Genomic DNA, 24,639 nt, shown 5'->3' on the forward strand with positions numbered 1-24,639 from the left:
CAGTAGGGATGACAATGTATGTTCTCTTGATAAGTGTGTGAATTTGATCATTTTCCTGTCTTGCTAAGCATTTAAAATGGAATTAGTACTTTCGGGTGTCAGGTAATATGCTAAATGGCATATATTATATTATATATTATTATTATTATATATTAGGTAAAATGTATGGAGTAAAAAGTACATTATTTTCTTTACGAATGTAGTCAAGTAAAAGTAAAAGTTTTCCAAAATATAAATAGTCAAGTAAAGTACAGATACCCCGAAAAACTACTTAAGTAGTACTTTAAAGTATTTTACTTCAGTACTTTACACCACTGGTTCTGCCACCCAAGTCCTGCCCTCCCCCTTCTGAACAATGTGTTTTTCAGAAAAGAGGGGACTATGCATGACGTGAAGACTTATTGGCATTATTGGCATTACCATCTCTTCATTCTGCTGTTGTGCTCTTGGAGCCTTCGGCGCCCGGCACATTTACACGTCTCATTTGTGCAGCAATGGACAACACATGCATAAATAGGCCTACACCCTATTTTAGTCTTACTTGTGTTCAAATGGTTTGACGGTATACATGGTGAAAGAAGCTGCAATTCTGTGGGAAACTATACAGTTGCGCTTGTTCTGCAAATCAAATTCATATAAAGTGCTGTGGTTTTACATTCCAAAAACTGAAACAAAAACATCTGGCGCAGAGAACATCTACAACTAGTTCTCTGTTTCTGGACACCAAAGTAAAAAAGAATAATAATATGGTGATTATTCTCTGTAGGACACGGATACTAATGATCCACTTGAGCATGATTAATCTACTGTACAGTAATAACCCAGTACACCATTAAATGCAGTGCATGGATTGGGGTATTAAATATATTTTTCCATTGGTTGGACCTTACCTCACAAATTGTAGCCTTTATGGGGTAGACCCCACAACAAAATGAGCTCTGTTCACATCCAACAACCCTCAAGGGCTTCGAGTTCCAACTTAAAGCTTTGCAACCCCCATGCTTCAAGTCAATCAGTGGCCCGCAGAGCCAGACCAGAGCCAGACTGGGATGTCTTGGACAGGAAGACAGCAGTTACAGCCGAACCATAAAGTGGACATTCGGTATGAGCTGCTTGGCAAAGCCAAGTCCCAGACACAACAGACCGCTCTATTCATTCTATTCTCTCTCTTTCCAAACTCACGGCTTGAGGAACCCTTCAGATTTCTATGTTTCCAGTTTCATCTAAATGGCTCTATTGATATGTCTAAGGATGAGTTATTATGATGAGCGTTATGGCCGTCCAGATACAATACGTTGCCTGACTGATGTGGGAGAACAGTCATATTGGAGCGGGTTTAATTCCCATGTTCATAGCCAGACACCAGAGGATAAATCAAATCAAATCAAAGTTTATTGGTAGTGTACTGTTACGTCTACCCCCGCTCCGGCGCTCCAACGCTCCGGCGCTCCAACGCTCCGGCGCTCTAACACTCCAACGCTCCAACACTCCAACGCTTCAACGCTCCTGCGCTCCAACGCCAGCGCTCCGGCGCTCCAACGCTCCGAACGCTCCGGCGCTCCAACGCTCCGACGCTCTAACACTCCAGCGCTCCGGCGCTCCTAACACTCTAACGCTCCAACGCTCCAACGCTCCGACGCTCCACTCCAGCGCTCCACTCTAACGCTCCAACACTCCGCGCTCCAACGCCTCCAACGCTCCCTGCGCTCCAACGCTCCGGGCGCTCCAACGCTCCAACACTCCAACGCTCCAACGCTCCGGCGCTCCAACGCTCCAACGCTCCAACGCTCCAACGCTCCGGCGCTCCAACGCTCCAACGCTCCAGCGCTCCAACGCTCCAACGCTCCGGCGCTCCAACGCTCCAACGCTCCAACGCTCCAACGCTCCAACGCTCCGGCGCTCCAACGCTCCAACGCTCCAACGCTCCAACGCTCCAACGCTCCAACGCTCCAACGCTCCAACGCTCCAACGCTCCGGCGCTCCAACGCTCCCGGCGCTCCAACGCTCCAGCGCTCCAGCGCTCCAACGCTCCAACGCTCCAACCTCCGGCGCTCCAACGCTCCAACGCTCCAGCGCTCCAACGCTCCAACGCTCCGGCGCTCCAACGCTCCAACGCTCCAACGCTCCAGCGCTCCAACGCTCCGGCGCTCCAACGCTCCAACGCTCCAACGCTCCGGCGCTCCAACGCTCCAACGCTCCAACGCTCCAACGCTCCAACGCTCCAACGCTCCAACGCTCCAACGCTCCGGCGCTCCAACGCTCCAACGCGCTCAACGCTCCTGCGCTCCAACGCCTAACGCTCCTGCGCTCCAACACTCCAACGCTCCAACGCTCCGGCGCTCCAACGCTTCAACGCTCCAACGCTCCAACGCTCCTGCGCTCCAACGCTCCTGCGCTCCAACACTCCTGCGCTCCAACGCTCCAACGCTCCTGCGCTCCAACGCTCCGCGCTCCAACACGCCTGCGCTCCAACGCTCCTGCGCTCCAACACTCCTGCGCTCCAACGCTCCTGCGCTCCAACGCTCCTGCGCTCCAACGCTCCTGCGCTCCAACGCTCGCTCAACGCTCCAACGCTCCTGCGCTCCAACGCTCCCGGGCGCTCCAACGCTCCAACGCTCGCTGCGCTCCAACACCCGGCGCCTAACGCTCCGGCGCTCCAACGCTCGCCGGCACTCCAACGCCAACGCTCCTGCGCTCCAACACCTCCGCAACGCTCCAACGCTCCGGCGCTCCAACGCTCCAACGCTCCGGCGCTCCAACGCTCCGGCGCTCCAATGCTCCAACGCTCCGGCGCTCCAACAATCTGGTGTTCGCCAGTTTACTAACCACCGGTCCTGGCAACCCATCATTACGCACACCTGGACCTTATCAATACACTGATCAGCCCCCCTCAATTTAGCCCTCAGTTATCATCAGTCCTGGGGTGTTTTCTCTCACGTTCAGTACGCTTCCCATGTTTGTTCTTTTGTGTCTGTTCAGTATTAAACTCACCTTCTACACCTGCTTTCTGACTCCCAGCGTATATGTTACACGTACACAGATTTCAGATGCTATCGCAGGTGCAGCAAAATACAAGTGTGTCTAGCTCCAACAGTGCAGTAATACCTAACAATTAAAATACCCCAAATATAATACAGAAAAAATGATAGGTATATAGGATGAGCCATGACTAGAATACAGTATATACATATAAAGTGGGTAAAACAGTATGTACACATTATTAAAGTGAACAGTGTTCAATGACTCTATGTACATAGGGCAGCAGTCTCTAAGGTACAGGGTAGAATACCTAGTGGTAGCTGGCTAGTAACAGTGACTTAGGTTTAGGGCAGGGTACTGGGCGGATGCCGGCTAATGGTGACTATTTAACAGTCTGATGGCCTGGAGATAGAAGCTGTTTCTCAGTCTCTCTGTCCCAGCTTTGATGCACCTGTACTGGTCTCTACCTTCTAGATGGTAGCGGGGTGAACAGGCCGTGGCTTGGGTGGCTGAGGTCCTTGATGATTTTCTTGGCCTTCCTGTGACACAGAGTGCAGTAGATGTCCTGGAGGGCAGGCAGTGTGCCCCCGGTGATCCACCCCCTGTAGAGCCCTGCAGTTGCGGACGGTGCAATTGCCCTACTGGACGGTGATACAGCCCGACAGGATGCTCTCAATGGTGCATTTGTAGAAGTTTGTGAGGGTCTTAGGGGCCAAGATGAATTTTGCTGTTGCGCCTTCTTCACCAGGCTGTCTGTGTGAAGAGATCAGTTCAGGTTGTCAGTGATGTGCACGCTGAGGACCTTTTGACCCTCTCCATGTTTGACCTGTCGATGTGGATGGGGGCGTGCTCTTCTGTCTCCTGTAGTCCACGATCAGCTGCTTTGTTTTGTTGATGTTGAGGGAGAGGTTATTTACTGGCACCAAACCAACAGGGCTCTTACCACCTCCCTGTAGGCTGTTTCATCGTTGTTGGTAATCAGGCCAACCACTGTTGTGTCGTCAGCAAACTCGGCCCGTCAGGAAGTCCAGGACCCAGTTGCACAGGGAGGGGTTGTAGGCTTAGCTGTAGTTGATGAACAGCATTCTTACAAAGGTATTTCTCTTGTCCAGATGGGATAGGGCAGTGTGCAGTGCAATGGCGATTGCAACGTCCATGGATCTGTTGGGGCGGTATGTGAATTGTAGTGGGTCTAGGATGTTGGGTAAGGTGGAGGTGATATGTTCCTTAGCTAGCCTCTAAAAGCACTGATGACAGAAGTGAGTGCTACGGGACGATAGTCACCTACTTACCTTTGCTTTCTTGGGTACAGGAACAATGGTGAACATCTTGAAGCAAGTGGGGACAAAAGACTGGGATATGGAGGGATTGAATATATCCGTAAAAACTACAAGTCTGCACATACTCTAAGGACGCGGCTTGGGATACCGTCTGGGCCGGCAGCCTTGATAGGGTTAACATGCTTAAATGACTTACTCATGTCGGCCACGGAGAACGTGATCGTTGGTTGGCCCACGTCGGCAGCTTGATGTTATTTCCTCTGAGAGGGCAGAGAAGGTGTTTAGCTCATCTGGAAACGAGGCGCCGGTGTCCACGTGGTGGCTGGCTTTCCCTTTATAATCCGTGATTGTCTGGAGTCGTGCCACACACAGTATGTCTCGTGTCTGAGCCATGTTCCCAGTCACCTTGCCATGGTTAAATGCGGTTGATTTGCACTTTCAGTTTTGAATGCTGCCATCCATCCACAGTGTTTGGTTTGGATAAGTCCTAATCATCACAGTGGGAACAACATTCTCTATGCTCTTCCTGATAAAGGGAGAGTAGTAATGATTCCTTTTCCTGATAAAGGGAGAGTGGTAATGATTCCTCTTCCTGATAAAGGGAGAGTAGTAATGATTCCTCTTCCTGATAAAGGGAGAGTGGTAATGATTCCTCTTCCTAATAAAGGGAGAGTGGTAATGATTCCTCTTCCTGATAAAGGGAGAGTAGTAATGATTCCTCTTCCTGATAAAGGGAGAGTGGTAATGATTCCTTTTCCTGATAAAGGGAGAGTGGTAATGATTCCTCTTCCTGATAAAGGGAGAGTAGTAATGATTCCTCTTCCTGATAAAGGGAGAGTGGTAATGATTCCTCTTCCTAATAAAGGGAGAGTGGTAATGATTCCTCTTCCTGATAAAGGGAGAGTGGTAGTGATTCCTCTTCCTGATAAAGGGAGAGTAGCAATGATTCCTCTTCCTAATAAAGGGAAAGTGGTAGTGATTCCTCTTCCTGATAAAGGGAGAGTAGCAATGATTCAGGCTCTGTGTTGTGAGTGTATCACAGGAGATGTGTTAATAGAATTTCCCAGCTACAATAAAAATGCAACCTCAGGATATGCGGTTTCCAGTTTGCACAAAGTCCAGTTTAGTTCCTTGAGAGCCGTTGTGGAGTTGGTTTGGGGGAGGGGGTGATATACACGGCAGTGACGATGACCGAAGAAAATTAACTAGGGAGGCAATGCGGTCAGCATTTAATGGTGAGGTATTCCAGATCGAAGAACAAAAGGACTTGAGTTCATGTATGTTACCACTATCACACCATGAGTTGTTAATCATGAGACAAACCCCTCTGCCTTTCTTTATCCCGGAGAGTTCTTTCTTCCTGTCTGCACGATGGACAAGACCTCCTCTGGTTGAATAGATGGGGACAATATATTCGGAGAGAACCATGATTCCGTAAAACAGAGTATAGATGGAGAGAGTTAATCAGAGAACTGAGATTGAGTCTCTGATTGAAACTGACGTATCCATACCTCTGTAAAGACCAGTCTATTGACTTCAGGGCCTTGTTTCTTTGTGTCAACATTGGTCTGTCTTAAATCCTTACTATTACAGTCTTTGTTTGGTCGAGACTTTGACCCGGCAGCTTCCTATATCCCACTGAGAACGCTTCAAATGGTAAGCGCTTTAGCTGTCTGGGGGAAGGAAAGTCAGTGAGCTCATGGATGAGTTCCAGTTCTAGGAGACTTTACAGTTTCCTACTCAGTTTTCATCTGATCCCTCCTCATCTACTGGTCAGTGGGTCATAAATGGCTAGATCATGCATAGCCTCAACTGACATGAAAGGGGCATTCTATTTCCTGATTTATCCTGATACTGTATTGAGTGGAGAGGAGAGGAGAAGAGGAGAGGATATTTCTGTTTGAAGTGTATCCCACCACCTAGTATGCAGTAGGATTGGGAGGTGTTACAGTCCCTCGGGTCTTTCCCCTTCCATCCCTCCGTCTGGACCCCTGCCTGATCCCGGAGCGCTCTTCAGGAATGGCTACATGCCACGCATTCCAAAGGGCTGACAGGACCTCTCCCTTGAGACTGTGCCAAAGAGGCCTGCTTGTCTCAGGGAAACACCCAGCAGAGGGAATGTGTGTGGGTTTACTGATGGCTAACATCTATCTCTCTTTACAAGGACAGTGCTATGCAGGTCGACTTGCAGAGACAATTCTTTGACTGCCCTTTAATTCTTCTGCCCTTCAGACACACATATAACACACGTTTGCACTCAGAGGCACACAAATACACTCAAAAAAACGAACAAAGCCAAGGGTACATCAGAATGAGAAAGAATATTTCAAACGTGAGGCACAAAGCGTGACGGCTGTTTACATGGAATGGAGGCTGGACAAAAAGGTGAGCAAACACACCCTAGTATCAACGCTTGAGTCCACAAGCCACAGACTATAACACACACACACACAATCAGCCCGCAAGCTATCTCTATTATTCTCTCCTGAGCTAGCAGCGGTGGTCATTTCTGGGAAGTCCACGCCATTCCTGCTCCTGGTATTCCGGCCCTTTCCGGTGTCCCTTTTCCTCTCCCAGGACCCATCTCCACCTCACACCCCCTCACCCACTTCTCTCTTTCACAACTTCCTGGTGCTGAGATTATGTAAACTGGGCCACATCACGGTCTTGAGTGTAAACACGCGGCATGACATGCGGTGACCAAGGGCTGTGCCAGAGTGCCCACAGAAAACAGCTTGTTATTCCCACAATAAAGCACACAATGTTGAGAAGACGACAAGAAAAAAAAAGAAGAAATCAATTTATGGCTTGGTTTATAAACATTCACACCCAGAGGAGTGTGCTGCGGAACGGAATGGTTGTCGTTCACACAGAGAAAACAGGCTTTCAAGCAGTGTGTACCATGCTTGTAAAGCTAGAGGGAGAAAAATATGCACACAAGGTAGGGTTGGCGGTATCTATATGTTAGTACCTTCATACCGTTCCTGTACCATACCGGGGTATACAGTATTACTAGTATTACATACCGGGGTATACAGTATTAATAGTATTACTATTTCTTTTTTTAAACTAATATATATATTCATATTATTTAAAACATTTCAGGCACAAAACAAATTTAGGTAGCAGGGATCTACATTTTTTCATATATATATATATATATATTTTTTAAATATATATATATGTATGTTATTATTATTTTTAACCTTTATTTAACTAGGCAAGTCAGTTAAGACCAAATTCTTATTTACAATGCCGGCCTATCCCGGCCAAACCTGGATGACGCTGGGCCAATTGTGCCTCCGCCCTATGGGACTCCTAATCACAGCTGGATGTGATACAGAATGAATTGGAACCAGGGACTGTAGTGATGCCTCTTGCACTGAGATGCAGTGCCATAGACCACTGCGCCACTCGGGAGCCCAAGAGGGTATCCAGGAGGGTATTGGTTGTCTCTGATGTAACCGAGAAGCTTGATCTTGCAAGCTAGCCACTTAGCTAGCCACTTAGCTAGCCACTTAGCTAGCCACTTAGCTAGCCACTTAGCTAGCCAGTGAGCAAAATAAATCAATAGCTGAGCTGGAGATAATTTATTTGGCACATATGAATCAAATCAGGGCAGCAGGGTAGTCTAGTGGTTAGACTGTTGGACTAGTAACCGAAGGGTTGGAAGTTCGAATCCCCGAGCTGACAAGGTACAAATCTGTCGTTCTGCCCCTGAACAGGCAGTTAACCCACTGTTCCTAGGCCGTCATTGAAAATAAGAATTTGTTCTTAACTGACTTGCCTAGTAAAATAAAGGTTCAAAAAATCAAGTAAAATAATGTTTTATTTGTCACATACACATGGTTAGCAGATGTTAATGCGAGTGTAACGAAATGAATCGTGCCGATGCAAAGATTGGTAACAGATTGACGGCACAAACAGAACCAACTGTCATTCTGTTACCAAACTTTGCATCTGCACTGTTCTTCAAGTAAAATGTTTTTCTTTAATTATTATTGTTAAAAGTGGTGCTTGTGCATGACATTTTGTGGTTTGTTTAACTTTGCAATCACTTCTTTTGTGTGACATACTATACATTTTAAAGTGAAAAATCTGAGTCTCAGCATCATTCTGTTACTGTTGAATTACCCACATCCCACTGAGTCTCAGCATCATTCTGTTACTGTTGAATTACCCACATCCCACTGAGTCTCAGCATCATTCTGTTACTGTTGAATTACCCACATCCCACTGAGTCTCAGCATCATTCTGTTACTGTTGAATTACCCACATCCCACTGAGTCTCAGCATCATTCTGTTACTGTTGAATTACCCACATCCCACTGAGTCTCAGCATCATTCTGTTACTGTTGAATTACCCAGAGTCTCAGCATCATTCTGTTACTGTTGAATTACCCACATCCCACTGAGTCTCAGCATCATTCTGTTACTGCTGATTTACCCACATCCCACTGAGTCTTAGCATCATTCTGTTACTGTTGAATTGCCCACATCCCACTGAGTCTCAGCATCATTCTGTTACTGTTGAATTACACACATTCCACTGAGTCTCAGCATCATTCTGTTACTGTTGAATTACCCACATCCCACTGAGTCTCAGCATCATTCTGTTACTGTTGAATTACCCATATCCCACTGAGTCTCAGCATCATTCTGTTACTGTTGAATTACCCACATCCCACTGAGTCTTAGCATCAGTATGTTACTGTTGAATTGCCCACATCCCACTGAGTCTCAGCATCATTCTGTTACTGTTGAATTACCCACATCCCACTGAGTCTCAGCATCATTCTGTTACTGTTGAATTACCCACATCCCACTGAGTCTCAGCATCATTCTGTTACTGTTGAATTACACACATCCCACTGAGTCTCAGCATCATTCTGTTACTGTTGAATTACCCACATCCCACTGAGTCTCAGCATCATTCTGTTACTGTTGAATTACCCACATCCCACTGAGTCTCAGCATCATTCTGTTACTGTTGAATTACCCACATCCCACTGAGTCTCAGCATCATTCTGTTACTGTTGAATTACCCACATCCCACTGAGTCTCAGCATCATTCTGTTACTGTTGAATGACCCACATCCCACTGAGCCAAAGAGTGCATCCACACAGTGAATATTACACCTTACACGCTCTGACACAATCTATGAAAACAGTCCATTCACATGAAGTCCTTGGGTTGAACAGAACAGAGAAACTAGAGGGAGTCAATAGAATAGAGCTTCACAATGAGAAGGGATAATAACAAGAATACACATTCGGAATTAAATAAGGACAACCTAATTACATATACAATTTATACAGACATGGATAAAAACAGTTATGTATTATATATTTAACAGTCGAGAGCTAGAGAGAGAGACAGAGGGATGGGGAAAGGGAGAGAAATAGAGGGAAAGGGAGAGTGCAGAGAGAGGAAAAGGGAGAGAAATAGAGGGAAAGGGAGAGTGCAGAGAGGGGGAAAGGGAGAGAAATAGAGGGAAAGGGAGAGTGCAGAGAGGGGGAAAGGGAGAGAAATAGAGGGAAAGGGAGAGTGCAGAGAGAGGAAAAGGGAGAGAAATAGAGGGAAAGGGAGAGTGCAGAGAGAGGAAAAGGGAGAGAAATAGAGGGAAAGGGAGAGTGCAGAGAGGGGGAAAGGGAGGGAGAGAACTAGGTCAAGTCACATGACTGGGATGGACCGCAGGGAGGGTTTCATTTCTACAGCATGTGGTCATTTATAAAACAAATATCAATTTAATTTGTTCAATTTTTTCTTTCATGGGGGATGTGGATATCACAGTCCGGTGCACGGTGCAGTTTTTTAGGTGGTACAGAGTCTACAGCTAAAATGAAGAGTGAACGAAGAACATGACTGGGCATTTCCGAGACAGGAAACAGAAGTGTTTGGGATATCAGGAAGTGGATCACAGTGAGGGGGTTCTGTCTTGTAGCTACAGGTCCATAGTGAGACAATACAGAAGACGAAGAACCAAGATGAGGCTCAAAATATTAGACAGCACCACGACCATGCTGCTAGTGACATCTCAGTGCCTGTCTGGGTGGAGCATCACATGACTAAGACACACATGTAATGCAGGGTGACATCTCATGAAAGGCAAATGTCAAGGGTGCCTGGTACCTACCACCCAACCCTCCATCCATCACCATCACCACTGAAAAAGGAAACATTAGCTGCCAATCATGCAGAGCACTAGAGGCTAAGCTGGTCATAAGCCCACTGAATCCCCTGGTGCCAGGCCTGTGGGATACCAATCATTCACATCCATGGTCATTTCAAAGAGCTCAGAGAGAGAAGAAGGGAACTAATTGAAATGTGACGGAGCACAATTATAGGAATCTAACCAATTCAACTAACACATTCACTACTTTAGTAGTGAATAACGGCAACAGAGACTTAACCAACAGTCCTCTATTGCAGGGGTTCCCAAACCTTTTCACTCGGCCCTTCCAGCGTTGGGGAACATCCCGCGCCCCGTCAATTGATGTGATATTTGAGTGACAAACAAATTATAACAAAATCTATAGGCTAGGGCCTCAAGAGCGGCGCAGCAGTCTAAGGCACTGCATCGCAGTGTTATGTGAGCAGAGTGTCAAGAAGAAGTGAGGCTTGGTTTCTGAGGACGAACGGCTCTCTCCCGAGTCCGTACGGGACTTGCAGCGATGGGACAAGACTGTAACTACCAATTGAATATTACATTTTCTTTTTTTTCTTTGTTTATACAAATAAAATCTGTGCTAAAAAAACTAAATAAAAACGTTAACTGACATGGGTTAGTTGATCTGATTTCTGACAAGTTATAAATAGCTCTCTACGGTCTGCATCTGACTAACATGACAATAGGAACTGATGATGCAATATCCAATTTCAAAATTGCACCTGGTTCATTCTACTATTACAAACCGCCTACCCCTAACTGTTTGGGAACCACCGACTCTCTATTGAATCAATATGTGTCAGGTCATTAGCCTCGGAAACAGCAGAGCTAATTTAGATCAGAGGCTTACCATTCAGTTTGCCTGTATGTCTGTCTGTCTGGGGGTGGGGATGGGCGACAGACACATCTAATGACAACAGATAATAATCAAACTGCTTGTTGTTATAGGGTATGGAGGAATGTCTACCGTAGGCCCTCGACTGCAGGGGGAGGAAAGAGAAAGAGAGAAAGCTGGCCTCAAACGACTGGCATTTACCACCTTTTAACGATGAAGGCTAATAAGTCCATGAGTCTTACAGAATAACTGATGAGAGAGAGTTGTCTATTGTGTGTGAAAAGCAGAGCTGCCTTTATCAACAGTGTATGTCACTGTCTGTACCTGCAGCATGCTAGAGAAGACAGATATATCAAATCTGCCTTGGAGGGGAAAACCTCTTATCTCCAATAACACATACTGAGTTAGAGAGACAGAACATCAGATCTGCCTAGGAGGAGGACGTGGAGGGTCCTCTCAGAAAGCCGGAGCCGTACAACAACATCAATTTGGATCAAAAAGAGACGCCGGGGCAAGCAGACAGGCCCCTGCAAGGTCATTCATTATCCAGAGAACTGGACACAGATGAATATGTACAGAATAGTCACAGGTTGGGGAATGACTTGGCGAGCCTCCCCCCTGCTGTCTCTATCTGCTGTTAGGGTCTTAGTTCCTCTTTCCAGGAAAGATGTGGATGGGCATGTAGGTATGTAGATGAGATGTGTTTACAGTACGTGGAAAAGGGGAAAGGAGGATAAATAATTCACAGAGAACTAATACACACACACACACACACACACACACACACACACACACACACACACACACACACACACACACACACACACACACACACACACACACACACACACACACACACACACACACACACACACACACACACACACACACACAGGAGGCTCAGCGATGCTGCGCCTGCAAAGCGGAGTAGAGCAGCCTGTCCACGCTGCTTGGCGAGTCAGCCAGGCAGAAAGATGTAGGCCATCTGCACAGCAACACAGAGAAAATAGCTTGGCGCACAGACGGAGGGGGAGACGATTAACCAACTGGCTGGGTTTTTTCCCTCCATTCAGGGGAACGAGAGATGGCAATGGAGGAAGAGACAGAGATAGATAGGGATAGATATCAAACATTTCAGAGCAGGATTGTGAAATAATGTGTATTACATTTAATGATCGAGATGACTTACAGGTAGAAGAAGGCAGACATAATTTATGCTGGAAAAGACAAGCTAATATACCTGTATCACAAAGAGAGGACACGTAGTTATCTCTTATTCTACCCCTTAGCTCTTAGTAGCGAGTAGTGACTGAGAGGCTAATAAGTTGTATAACACCACTCTCAGCCCTTGTAAGACATGAAATGAGATGAGTGGTACTGTACCTTCACAGCCCAGCCTATCCTAGCTTTCGTTTAGTCCCCCCTCATATACAAGCAACATCCTTTGAATCTCTCTCTCATGTTCTCCATCTCCATCCATCTCTCCCTATTTCTCCCACACCCTTCCTTCTTCATCTTCCTCTCCTTTCTCCCCCCCCTTCTGTCCTCTCTCTCTCTCTCCCTCTTTCTCTCTCTGTCCCTCCTCTCTCTCTTTCTCTCTCACTCCCTCTCCCTCTTTCTCCCCTTGTTCTCTCTCCTCTGATCAGAGACTTGCTCCTTCCTCCTGTCTGCGTGTTTCTCCGGGGGCTAAGGCTTCGCTGAGCCCTTCAGAGAGAGAGACCATGATGCATCTCTTTTGATCAGCCCCGCCGTTGTATTAGCATGTACCTCTGTACCTCAGCGCTAGCTTTCTATCTACCTACCTGCCTGTCAGGCAGAGCTCCCAGCACACACATCCGTGTGTAGCCTACACCGGCAGGCAGCAGGTAAAACAGGAGGCACTCCTCTAAGCTTCTCCTGAATCTTAATGACTAATGAACAGAGGCTTGGCACTGATGAGAGGAGAAAATGACTCGTGTGATCACCAGAGAGACAGACAAAAGCCTTCCTGTGCATTGCTAATGTACCATGCTAATGGGCCGCTGTGCTGTGGCGTACTGAAGAATCATGAAAGCTGCAGCAGCACGCTGCTGACTTAAGTTGTTGATTCGATACAAGGTCTTTGTTGTGTTCTCTGGAGACTTCCTTCCTCAAAGGAGGGATAGTACACTTCTCCCTGTACGTCCTCTTCAATGAAAATAAACCAGGATTTAATGGTGTTGCTTTTGAGTCACGGTCAACACAACGGTCGGACATTGTTGTTTTTTTCTATCGTGGTGATCGTGCCTTTGATAATCAACAAAACTTGATTCACATCTCTCTTCCTTGCTTTGGTTCTGGTGAGAAAACATATCTGAAAATGTTTCTGTGTGCTTTTATTAAAAGTGTTCACGGTGGGAACTGGTAAGGAGGTAAGGCTTTTATGAGGAGTTGTGTTTGGTCCCGGGCCGGGTCTGGTCTGGCTCCACAGCCTTCCGGACGCCCTCTCACTTCTGTGCCATTTAATTAGCCCGGCCTGCACAAAAGGGAGCTAGTCACATGGGCCCAATTTGGCCAACTATAAAGTGTGGAATGTCTCAACCTGCACGGGAGACTCCCCTTCATTTACGTGCCTGCAACACCGGGCTCGAACTTTGAAGATGAAAACAGGACTGATAAAAAAAAAACTAAATCAAAGGAGTGGAACCGTTAAATTCCAGGGAATTTCTCCAGATGTTGCCAAAATATTCAGCTGAAGCGCTCCAGATGTTTTCCCCTTCCTCTGCTCCGCTCACCGTTTCCAGGACTTCCTCTCTCTCCAACCCCCAGGCCTTTTCTCCTCTGCGCCCCCAACCCCACCCTACTTTTTATAACAGTTCCCCCTGATGCCACCTTTTCAGTGAGGGGTTTAATAGCCATGAGGGCAGAGTAGCATCCTCCAGGATCCTGTAATAAACACCCAATGCAGTCTCTCTCATTTCACAAAGAGAGAGGGACAGAGAGAAAGAAAGAAAGAGAGAAAGATAGCGATTAATAGCATCCCTTTATCTCTAACCGAATCAATTAACAAACAAATGATGTTTTAGTCAAACATTATATCTGTTAGGGCTTCTTGCGGACAATTTTCAGTCTACAAATGATTTGTAATCATGTTCCAGCCCCCCTGAATGTAGTTGATGATACCTGTTGTACAGCAAGACATAAATGAAAACCTCCCTGCCTCTCCCTTGTGTCCATGACTGATATTATTCTACCTGTTTTCATTTTTTCCCTCCCGCTCTCTCTCTTCACCTCCACGCGGAGACAGAAGCAGCAGAAGCGTTGGTCTTTCTCCCACAGAGCTTGACCTTGCCACAACCCCTGACTTTCACACACAGGCAGTCTGAGCCTCCCTGCCCTTTGCTGCTCACAACCAGGCCTCACACAGGACACACACCCTCCTCCAGCTCTAGTCTGGCTCTGATCTGGCCTATATAATCTGAACTGGTCTCTTGTTACTCATTCCAGGCTGAAACAGAAGAAAGCATCCTGAAAGCGACACTTGAACTTGTCATCTCTGCAGGCACTGGAAAGTAAGCACTGTGGTATGCAGAACACACAGATGAAGAAGACATGGCCAGCGCCTGCCTGCCTGCCTGCCTGCCTGCCTGCCTGCCTGCCTGCTCAACTCTTTTATTTTCAAGTCTTTCTGGAGAGGATGAAATAATAAAAACTCCAACACGAGTGCTCTTTAGTTCTGAGGGTTGTTCCTGGCACGGCTTCATTTGATCTAATGAAGACGGCGTGTCATTTTGTGTGTGACACATGATATTTACGTGCAATATGACAAAAGAAAGTCATCATGTCTACGTCTACAGCAACAACAAAAAAAGATACGGAGGGGTGAGTTGTCACCCAGCCACCTATTCACATTCTGGCTCCAACATAATAGGAGAGAACAACGTATTCCCTGGAGTAAAGAGGGAACTCAATAGTCACCTGATGTTGTGTCTCTGCTCTTTCCCTCTCCTTCCCCCTCTCACTCTTACTCTCAGCATAGTGGTTGCTAATGAATGGAACATAAGACATGCCGTGCTCTTTGTCCTATGTGGCAGGGGTAGAATGATTTAGCAGCACCATCAGCTCACCTATCACGCTACCACATCCACTCAAGGGTAGGGGTGAGACTTGTATGTATAGGCTGTCTGCTCCAGTCTAGAGTAAGCAGCACTGTGGCCCAAATATTGTTTTTACAGGTAGACAGACAGAGCACCTCCTCCTCAACACCCTTCCACCTCTGTGGAAAGTATGCCTGAAAGCAGACGTTCCCGGCTAAGTGTTTAACCACAGGTGACAAAGCCCTCCAGACTCTCATTCTGCCTGCCTAGAGAGTGTATATGGGTTCGCGCGTCAGAACTGAGGGGGCTGAGGTAGTCTGGTCGGAAGCGGGAAAAACATGACAACTCTGAGGTGTCAACAAACAGTAAATCACACTTTTCGTTTTCTCAGTTAGAGAATCTGTGGGGGAAAAAATGCTACAACACAAATACTTAAATGACTCTTGAACACATACGTACATGTGTGAAATAGGACAAATATAAGCACCAACAAATTACTATTATTATTTATGTTTTTAGAACCCAACCGGGCATGTTGTGTTTCAGGGTATACATCGTGTCATAATAATATGATCTTAAATGTGCCATCTTAAAGGCCTAGTGCAGCCAAGAACACCATTTTCCTGTGTTTTATATATATTACACACTATGATGTTGGAATAACACTGTAACTTTTTGAACATTATGGTAATGCCCTTTAAGTGTATGAGCTGTTTGAAAAGACCACCGGAAATATCTGCCTGTTTTGGTGGGATGGAGCTTTGACCTGCCTGATGACATGTGCTAATAATTAGACCAATAGGAAAGAGAGTTCCAAACCTCTCTGCCAATAACAGCTAGTTTCCCCTCTGCATTAAGACTGCTCCCAGACAGTTCTAGCAAAATAAATTGCTTGAGAAATTGCTCTTTGCTAAGAAGCCATTTTTGTTTATTGTTGACCAATCACAGGTACTTAACTGTTACGCAGAATTGATTTGATACTGAGGTAAAAATGGCTACATTTTGGACCTTCCACATCCTCCATCGTATCTCCATTGCCAGGACTGTTGGGTAGTTTATGTAATGGATCCTAATTACAATCATGGCCCTTCATTTGACTGGTTGTTTTAAGCACACCACAGCTTATTTTTTTATTTTATCTTTATTTAACTAGGCAAGTCAGTTAAGAACAAATTCTTATTTTCAATGACGGCCTAGGAACAGTGGGTTAACTGCCTGTTCAGGGGCAGAACGACAGGTTTGTACCTTGTCAGCTCGGGGATTTGAACTTGCAACCTTCCAGTTGCTAGCCCAACACTCTAACCACAAGGCTACCCTGCCGCCCCACTGTAAGCCTGAGTATGAGTCGATATACCGCTATGAACTGTCCACTAACTTCGAAACACTGTTTTCCTTCATTTTCCCCTCTCTTTCTCTCTCTTCACTGTTCATTCACTCACTCCACTCTGTTCACTCTCTCTTTTCACCTCTCAACTCATTCCCCCTTCCTCTCAGTTCCCCCCCCCCCACCTCCTTCCACATTATATCCAGATATATCCCTAAAGATTCATGTTTAAAATACTCAAGACAGCTCCACAGATCCGTGCTTAATGCCAAAGCACACAACATTACTCTGTTTAACTGGAGCATATATTCCTGCTGCAGACGCGGTGGTAGGTACACACTCTGTACATGCAGTCCATAACAGTTAAACACCGTAAACATCTAAAGAAATCAGCCATGCAAAAAAAAAAGCCGAACCCAGAACAAGAACAAATACCGTCCTGCTTCCTTTTGATGTCATCTTTCAGCTGTGTGTAAACATCAGAAACACAACACCAGAGCAATAGCGAATGATGTGCTATGTAAGTGCAGGGCTTAAATATAAACTCTAGTGTGTGTGTTTGGTTTCTGCTTGACAAAAACAGCGGTTAAGGAACCTTTGGGTCTGCCCAATGCACTGTGCCCTTCCATCGCCCCACCCCTCCGCCCACAACGTTGTGCCAATTCCTTCCACCTCTCTGCTTCCTGTCTGAGGCTGAACATCATGGCACCTTCCCCTAACCTGTGCAGAGTGGCTAACAGCTCTGCTACTGTGGCCTTCTGGCCTGCAGCACACTGATCATCAAAGGACTCTGTGGTTGGCGCCTGTTAAGGGGACAGATGTAGTAGCACGCTGCAGGCTGGAGGTGGGGAAGGTCCCAACACAGCTTTGTCTTAGAAACATCTGTAGGGATACCTGATAGGAAACCTGTGATGATAAATTCACCTTTCTACTTCTGTCTGTTTCTCTGTGCGTTTTGTGTGTGTGTGTGTGTGTGTGTGTGTGTGTGTGTGTGTGTGTGTGTGTGTGTGTGTGTGTGTGTGTGTGTGTGTGTGTGTGTGTGTGTGTGTGTGTGTGTGTGTGTGTGTGTGTGTGTGTGCGTGCGTGCGTGCGTGCGTGCGTGTGTGTGCGTGTGCGTGTGCGTGCGTGTGCGTGCGTGTGCGTGCGTGTGTGTGTGTGTGTGTGTGTGCGCATCCATGTAAAGGCCAAGTCACTTTCACTCTCTGGTGAGAGCAAAGACTTCAAACGCTTCATCAAAGCTTGTGATCATTTTTAAATTGACTCATAATAGCTCAACCGGTATTTGTCAGATATACACTGTAGATAAACACTTAAAAACAACATATTCTTATTTTAACCAAGCTATAATAGGGCTGCATTACCATTGCTGAAATAACATAGACAAATACTAGTTTTAAAATAGCTTATAATGAAATGGTTTTTATGGAGAAATCACAAGTTTTGTTTTTGATCAGTGTTCCTCGGTAGACTTAAAGGTCTTTAATGTGAAATGACTTATTTAAAAAATGTACAGATCATAAAGGAGCATTAAAAAATCTGAAATCAACAGCGATGTTATTGTGAATAACCATATCAGCTCTCATGACTAATTCACAACTTATTTTTTGACTGAACTTACAAGCAATTTACCTGTATTAGAGCACCGTGAAATAAGCTTTTTTACAGGGTACAATTCAACTCAGGACACATTTCTAGAGATTTTCAGTTAAATAAAGTTGGCCAGGGACGACGACTCGGTTCTTTTGAGTCCTTGATGGCTGTTTAACAATAATACTCAAGTGCATGGATCATCAACTAGATTCTTCTTTGAGCGGATGGTTGGGCGGCTGGAACATCATTACAAATCATTTGCAGACAGCAAATTGACCACAATAATCCCAAACAGATATAATATTTGACTAAAACATAATCATGACAAACCTTGCTTATATTTGTATACGATCACGTGTCTCTCTATTATGCGTTGTAACATATTTCCACAATTAAACTCAATTAGAGCTTATTTCCTGGTGTTCTTACCATTTTTTTATGTCCAACAAAATACATGCATTTTTTTAAAAGAACAAAACCTACCACTCAATGGTCCCCAGGCCCGAATTTGTGAAACCCTGCCTTAGAGGACAGTGCTCTCTCTCTCTCTCTCTCTCTCTCTTTCTCTCTCTCTCTCTCTCTCTCTCTCTCTCTCTCTCTCTCTCTCTCTCTCTCTCCCTCTCTCTCTCTCTCTCTCTCTCTCTCTCTCTCTCTCTCTCTCTCTCTCTCTCTCTCTCTCTCTCTCTCTCTCTCTCTCTCTCTCTCTCTCTCTCTCTCTCTCTCTCTCTCTCTCTCTCTCTCTCTCCCTCTCTCTCTCTCTCTCTCTCTCTCTCTCTCTCTCTCTCTCTCTCTCTCTCTCTCTCTCTCCCCTCTCTCTCTCTCTCTCTCTCTCTCTCTCACAGTATAAAGCAGTGGGATCTCTGGCTAGGAGGGCAGAGCGACCTTCCTCTCTGTGTGAATTATGAGTGTGATCTGTTCAAATCCCCACAGAGACTGTTTCCGCTTCAAACGAGCGGCTGTACGCATCCTGAATAATCTCAGTCCCACAGAACTGAACCGACACATTCTCACACTCACTCAGCTGCAAAACAAACAGAACGGGTCCTGAAATGCAGGAATAGGAATAATCTATAGGAATAATCTTTAGGAATAAATTGCCAGCTGATGTAGAGGAAAGCACATTTTGAAAACGGTCAATGCAAAACAAATGTTCAGCAGTGCAGCAGGAATGAAGCAGTCTTAGAATGGTGATAGCTGAAAAAAGCTGGTAAAAAATATTGAATGCCCAAAGCAAAATTCCTCCAATGATAAAGCAAGCAGGAGGTAGAGGTCAATGTTTGAGGTTCAAAGTTCTGCGCAGCCCTTGTCGATAAAGCTCTCCTGCTACCTACACGGCTCAAAACACAAATAATGAATGAGCGTTTGAGCGATTGCCATCTCTGTTTAAAGCCCCACCAGCAGCAGTTTGTGATAAGTATTGTTATGAGAGCAGAAACAGGCTGGGACTGGTGTGATACAGCATATGATCATCAGCATTGATGTGCACAGCTTCTCAGAGCAGAACATTCATGCTTAACGTACAGCAGCGCAGATATTCTATGAAAAGTGGCAGTCTAGACTTCAAGGCACTTAACTTTCAGTAAGAAAAACATTTACAAATTAATTTGCAGCTGCGCTCATAATTATATTTCTATTTTTTTCTCTCTCTTGGACATTTGGTTCTGATGCCAGCAGGGAGGGAGGTAGCTGGAGAGGGGAGGGGGGCACATTTCCTTTGATTTGAAGGAGTAGTGAGGCTTGGGGGTGTGTGGGGGAGAGAGTGTCAGGGAGAAAGAGCGAGAGCTGTCACTTTAAGCCATTAACTTTCGCTATAAACCTCCTCCAATAAAAATGACAGCTGCAGCCCCCTCTCAAAAGGATAGCAAAACTGGACGGTTGTAAAAGCCAAACTGGGCCAAGGCGCTTCCCTCCTCCCAACAGACACACACCCACTCCTGGTATTACCTTTGTTACTGAATTACTGCCAGGAGAGGAATGCAGCCTGCCCCCTCCACCCTGTCTCCCACCCTCTGCCTCCACCCCCCCCCCCCCCAACCATGAATCTCACTTTCTCATCAACGACCATGAACTTCACTGGTGGGAAGACGAGGGGTGGGGTGAGGGGTGGGGGGGGTTGTTACCTTCTGGTCCTGAAATAGGCCCCTCAAACAAACACAACTACAATAAAGTGAATATCCTTGACTTGTGGAGGTACTAGGATATAACATAAACAACTTCAGTTAACAGGTGGTGGGACACACTTAGAAAAGCAGCCCATAGCAGACATCGTTGCATACTACTAGGATTCTTTAGATTTAGAGTGAATAGAGCCAGGGTTGAGTGTAACACCAAGGCCAACGTCATGCTGGCATCCACCAACAGGTCTCTGTCCAATCTGGTCTCATCAAATAGAAAAATGAATAGTTAACCAATCCCTTAAGAGCAGGGATCATCAGCTAGAATCAGCCTCGGGCCAATTATTTCTTGAGCGGATGGTCAGGGGGCCGGAACATAATTACAAATCATTTTTAGTCTGCAAATTGACCGCAAGAGGCCCAAACAGATATGATATTTAACTAAAACATGGGGGGGGGGTAAAATCCCCCGCGGCAGCCAGTTTGGAAACCCTACCAAAGAGTTCATCTATATTTTTCTCACCATCATTGTCATGCTACAAGCAATACTTCTTATTTACATCCAGTAAGTTCCATGAAATCAACAATACAACACAAACCCATTTGAAGCTACAGACAATCTCCTGACCTCAACTGTGTCCCCACTCCGTTGAAACAGTGTCACAAAACTCATGTTACATAGTACACATTAGGATATATGAGGTCAGTTATCCTCAGTTATCAATCCTTCGCTGGCAAAAGACACTCTACACTTCAAAACATGGTTTCTTGGCTCATTGTGAAATTCCTTTGACAAAATGTAGACATTGTCTGTTTTCACGGTCACCGCTCCATTCTTCACAGCTTTAAGTGAGGAGGGAGAGGAAAATGAAAAAACAGGCTCCGGCGGCTAGCTAGCACCCTAGAGAACATACCGTGCCAAAAGCAGGATGTAATCATCACAGCCAGCAATCAATCCAGAACTGTAAAATACTCTAGCTGTCATTTCAAAACAGTGGCATGTTTGAATTCCTAATGCAGCACAACTCTAGATAATTACATAGAGCGAACAGCTAATCAATACATTCCAGGGCTTATCAGAGTTAGTGGTGTCATTGAAGTGCGTAATTAACAATCAGAGCGTTATAGAGTGAGTTTGGGGAAAGTTTGTATTTAAATCCCGAGTTAAGGGCCGACCAATCAAGAACGGACGAAGAATTGCCTGCTGATACAGCATGTTGAAACAGGGTAGAGTGATAAAAACCTTGGCTGTACTGAAGAAGCATAGAGAGATGCTGATTAATAAAACACTTCAACTATTACACTGCTATTACTGTTTTATTATAACACACACACTCTCCATGCTATGCTGGGTCTGTACATATTTTGGGGGAAATCCGTAATTGATTTTAATATGGAGACGCGGAAACTACAGTAGGCCTGTAAATGCAACCTGCCATGTGTATGTGAAAGTTGGCATGGTGATATGTGAGATGTATGTCTGATAAGTCATATAAAGGCCTGTGTGGTCACAGTGTCTGTGATCAGGTGTGTAATTAGATAAGAGATATCCCAGACATCCCTGTGCCTCTCATCTGTGCATATTGGCGTTGGAGGGGCAGGCGGGCTGATGATGTGTCAAGGTGTAACATGAGGCGCCCCTGACCTGCAGACACAATAACATGGCTGCCTACAGCTCTGAGCTATGTCTCTGCTACACGGGACAAGTTGTGCTCTATACAGTTCACCAGACATACAGTAGCTGAGTATTAATGATTTATACCGTAAGTGTGTGTGTGTGTGTGTGTGTGTGTGTGTGTGTGTGTGTGTGTGTGTGTGTGTGTGTGTGTGTGTGTGTGTGTGTGTGTGTGTGTGTGTGTGTGTGTGTGTGTGTGTGTGTGTGTTTAAGGGACTTAAAATACATTTAAGGGACTTAAAATACCTATAAATCCACATTCTAAGTTGAAATAACATTAGTTCTAAGTTGTTTTCTCATACAGTTTAGGACAAAAAGATACTAGGCCTAGACTATATATGGCTAATTACTACTACATGAAAATAATGCTGATTAAAATCATAGTAATCATCATTTTCATCATCATAATTGAGTGCTGTAATGAAAACGGGTACAGTGCTGAAGCAATACAACCAATTAACATAATTCTGAACTGCAATAGAAAACGGGTTATGTGAAAAACAACTTAACAACGAATGACCAAAAATGGTCTTTCATACACATGCTCTTAACATTTTGTAACCATAAGACGGATAATAGAATAAAAACTATATTGTATACATTTAAATAGTGTACATTTCCACACATCTACGTTTACAATCATTACTTAATTGCTTTAAAAGAGTCAACTTTTTTTTATCGAATAAAATAAATCAAATTGGACTTGTTATTGATAAGCAATAAGTGCAAAATGGCTTTTAATTTCCGCAACAACATAAGTTTGAACCCCAAATCATTCCAACGCCCAGTATCAACTTTCTGAGTTGTCTCTCGTGCTCGAGTTGAACCCTCACCCTCTTATCGTTCGAACCCCTACTCATACACGACTTCAAAACATTGGGTGGAAACAAAAATACAAGCCGGGACAATAAATTGGCTTGCGACGAATATATGGCATATATTCAATTGTGCAAGGTTACATTGTAAAGCATGCTTGCCTCTTCAAATAAATACCTCTAGTAAACCTCCGCCTATTGCCTACAGTTGTATTCTCTGCCTGATATTTACTCAAGGAGTGTGCAGTCCATTTTAAACACTTTCAGTGGCAGGCTATTGTAGCCGATTGTATCGACTCCATTGCGCCTAGACTAATGTACTTACCGTAAAAACGGTATACTGGTAGTCTACCATGAACAACAGTTCGCTACCAAAGGTAGGCTATGGAGGTTTTTAAGTATATAATAAACTATTTCTCAAGTGCATATGCAATGCAATTTAGCCAGGTTTGTTTCTCTTCCCGGTAAATATAGATTTTCAAATAGCCTACCATACAATTTTGCATTATAGCCTCCTTAGATGAAATTAAATTAGCTGGAAGTGCCATAAAAATGCTAATCGACAATAGTTTGCAGAATACTCAGATATTAAATCTACTGAAAGAGAGAGTAGGCTATAATTTTCCTGAATGAGATGTCACCCTAATCAATCGAATGTCATCAGCTCTGATAGGAAGGAGTGTGGTACACGGGAGAGTAGCAGCCGCTTATATTTAACAAGCCAACAAACTCAAGTTTCTCTCTTTTCAGTGAAACATAGGCTACGGTGAGAAAATGTTTTGATATTTACAAACAAGAAGTCTATGTGTCTTCCCATATATTGCGCATAACGTAACCTAAACATGATTATAATTTGACATGAACGCAATTAGGCTAGCCTACTCATTTCTGACGCTTCAAAACGCAGTGCATAAATGACAACATTGCTCGTCAGCACTGCGTGAGTCGAAACGTTGTAACATTGTAATCTCAAATACCCATATTGCAATAATATATATATATTTTTTAATTGATGAAAAACTTACCCAATGACATGAAAGGTTTGGTTTCCATGTCTGGTGGGTTAGCTCATGCCAGCTGACACGACCGTGTGTGAGTTTTCAGACGGGGATCGAGGGTGTTGTACTAAAAAGGCTAAAGATGGCTCCAGGGCAGTAAAAGTGACAGTCTTTCAAAAGCGATGTTCGATAGAGTAAAAATGCACCTATAGTTTCTAGTTCTGTTAGCTCACTCCTTGCGCTCCCTCTCTTGGGCTAGGTTTAGAACTCCAACTACTGGATCTTCACTGCAATAGGGACCCACGTAAGGGGGACTCGCACCAACGCAAGAAAACCGCAACGACACACGAGAAAGGGGGAGTGTAAGAGGAGTCCCTTGTAGGACTTTTAGTTTCGAAGCCAACGTGTGAAACGTATTAAATTAAGTATGCCTAACCTCATATAGCTGTCAGTTTAGCATCGGTCCATAAAAATAAATAAAAAACAGAATTGCTAGCCGGTATGAAACCAAGCTCTCCAAGATACGTATTTACTCACAACTTGGCATCTCAAAATAACTTTGAATTGAGTCAAGGGGAGGGTAATTGAAGTGGCAATTTTCGTACTCCTTCTGTAGTGTCTTAATAGATGGGTTGAAGCTAGCATTCCTCAAGTGGATTAGCATACACCTATTGTAGGTCAAATCAAAGCAGTGGCACGGCCATAAACATCCATAATAAGTCCCATTGAAAATGAGTACATTTCTCATATTTGAAGAATAAAGACTCCCAAAGGGAGGGACTATAACTAAAGATGAAGTAATAC

The 24,639-nt window shown here is 44.9% G+C and overlaps 1 protein-coding gene across 2 annotated transcripts in view; it reads right to left on the reverse strand.

The window, feature by feature from the left end:
• The window catches only part of LOC118384853 (retinoic acid receptor RXR-alpha-A-like), a 145,812-nt gene extending 121,640 nt beyond the window's left edge, over positions 1–24,172 (reverse strand). The window contains exon 1 of one of the 2 annotated variants that reach the window (XM_052521128.1): positions 23,863–24,172. In XM_052521128.1, the coding sequence (XP_052377088.1) occupies positions 23,863–23,890 (28 nt within the window). In that variant the 5' untranslated portion in view covers positions 23,891–24,172. The remainder of the gene's footprint in view (positions 1–23,862) is intronic. The other variant, XM_052521129.1, reaches the window with a different exon arrangement.
• Positions 24,173–24,639: the final 467 nt, after the last annotated feature.

Source organism: Oncorhynchus keta, chromosome 6 (genome assembly GCF_023373465.1).
Source record: "Oncorhynchus keta strain PuntledgeMale-10-30-2019 chromosome 6, Oket_V2, whole genome shotgun sequence".
Taxonomy (NCBI): domain Eukaryota; kingdom Metazoa; phylum Chordata; class Actinopteri; order Salmoniformes; family Salmonidae; genus Oncorhynchus; species Oncorhynchus keta.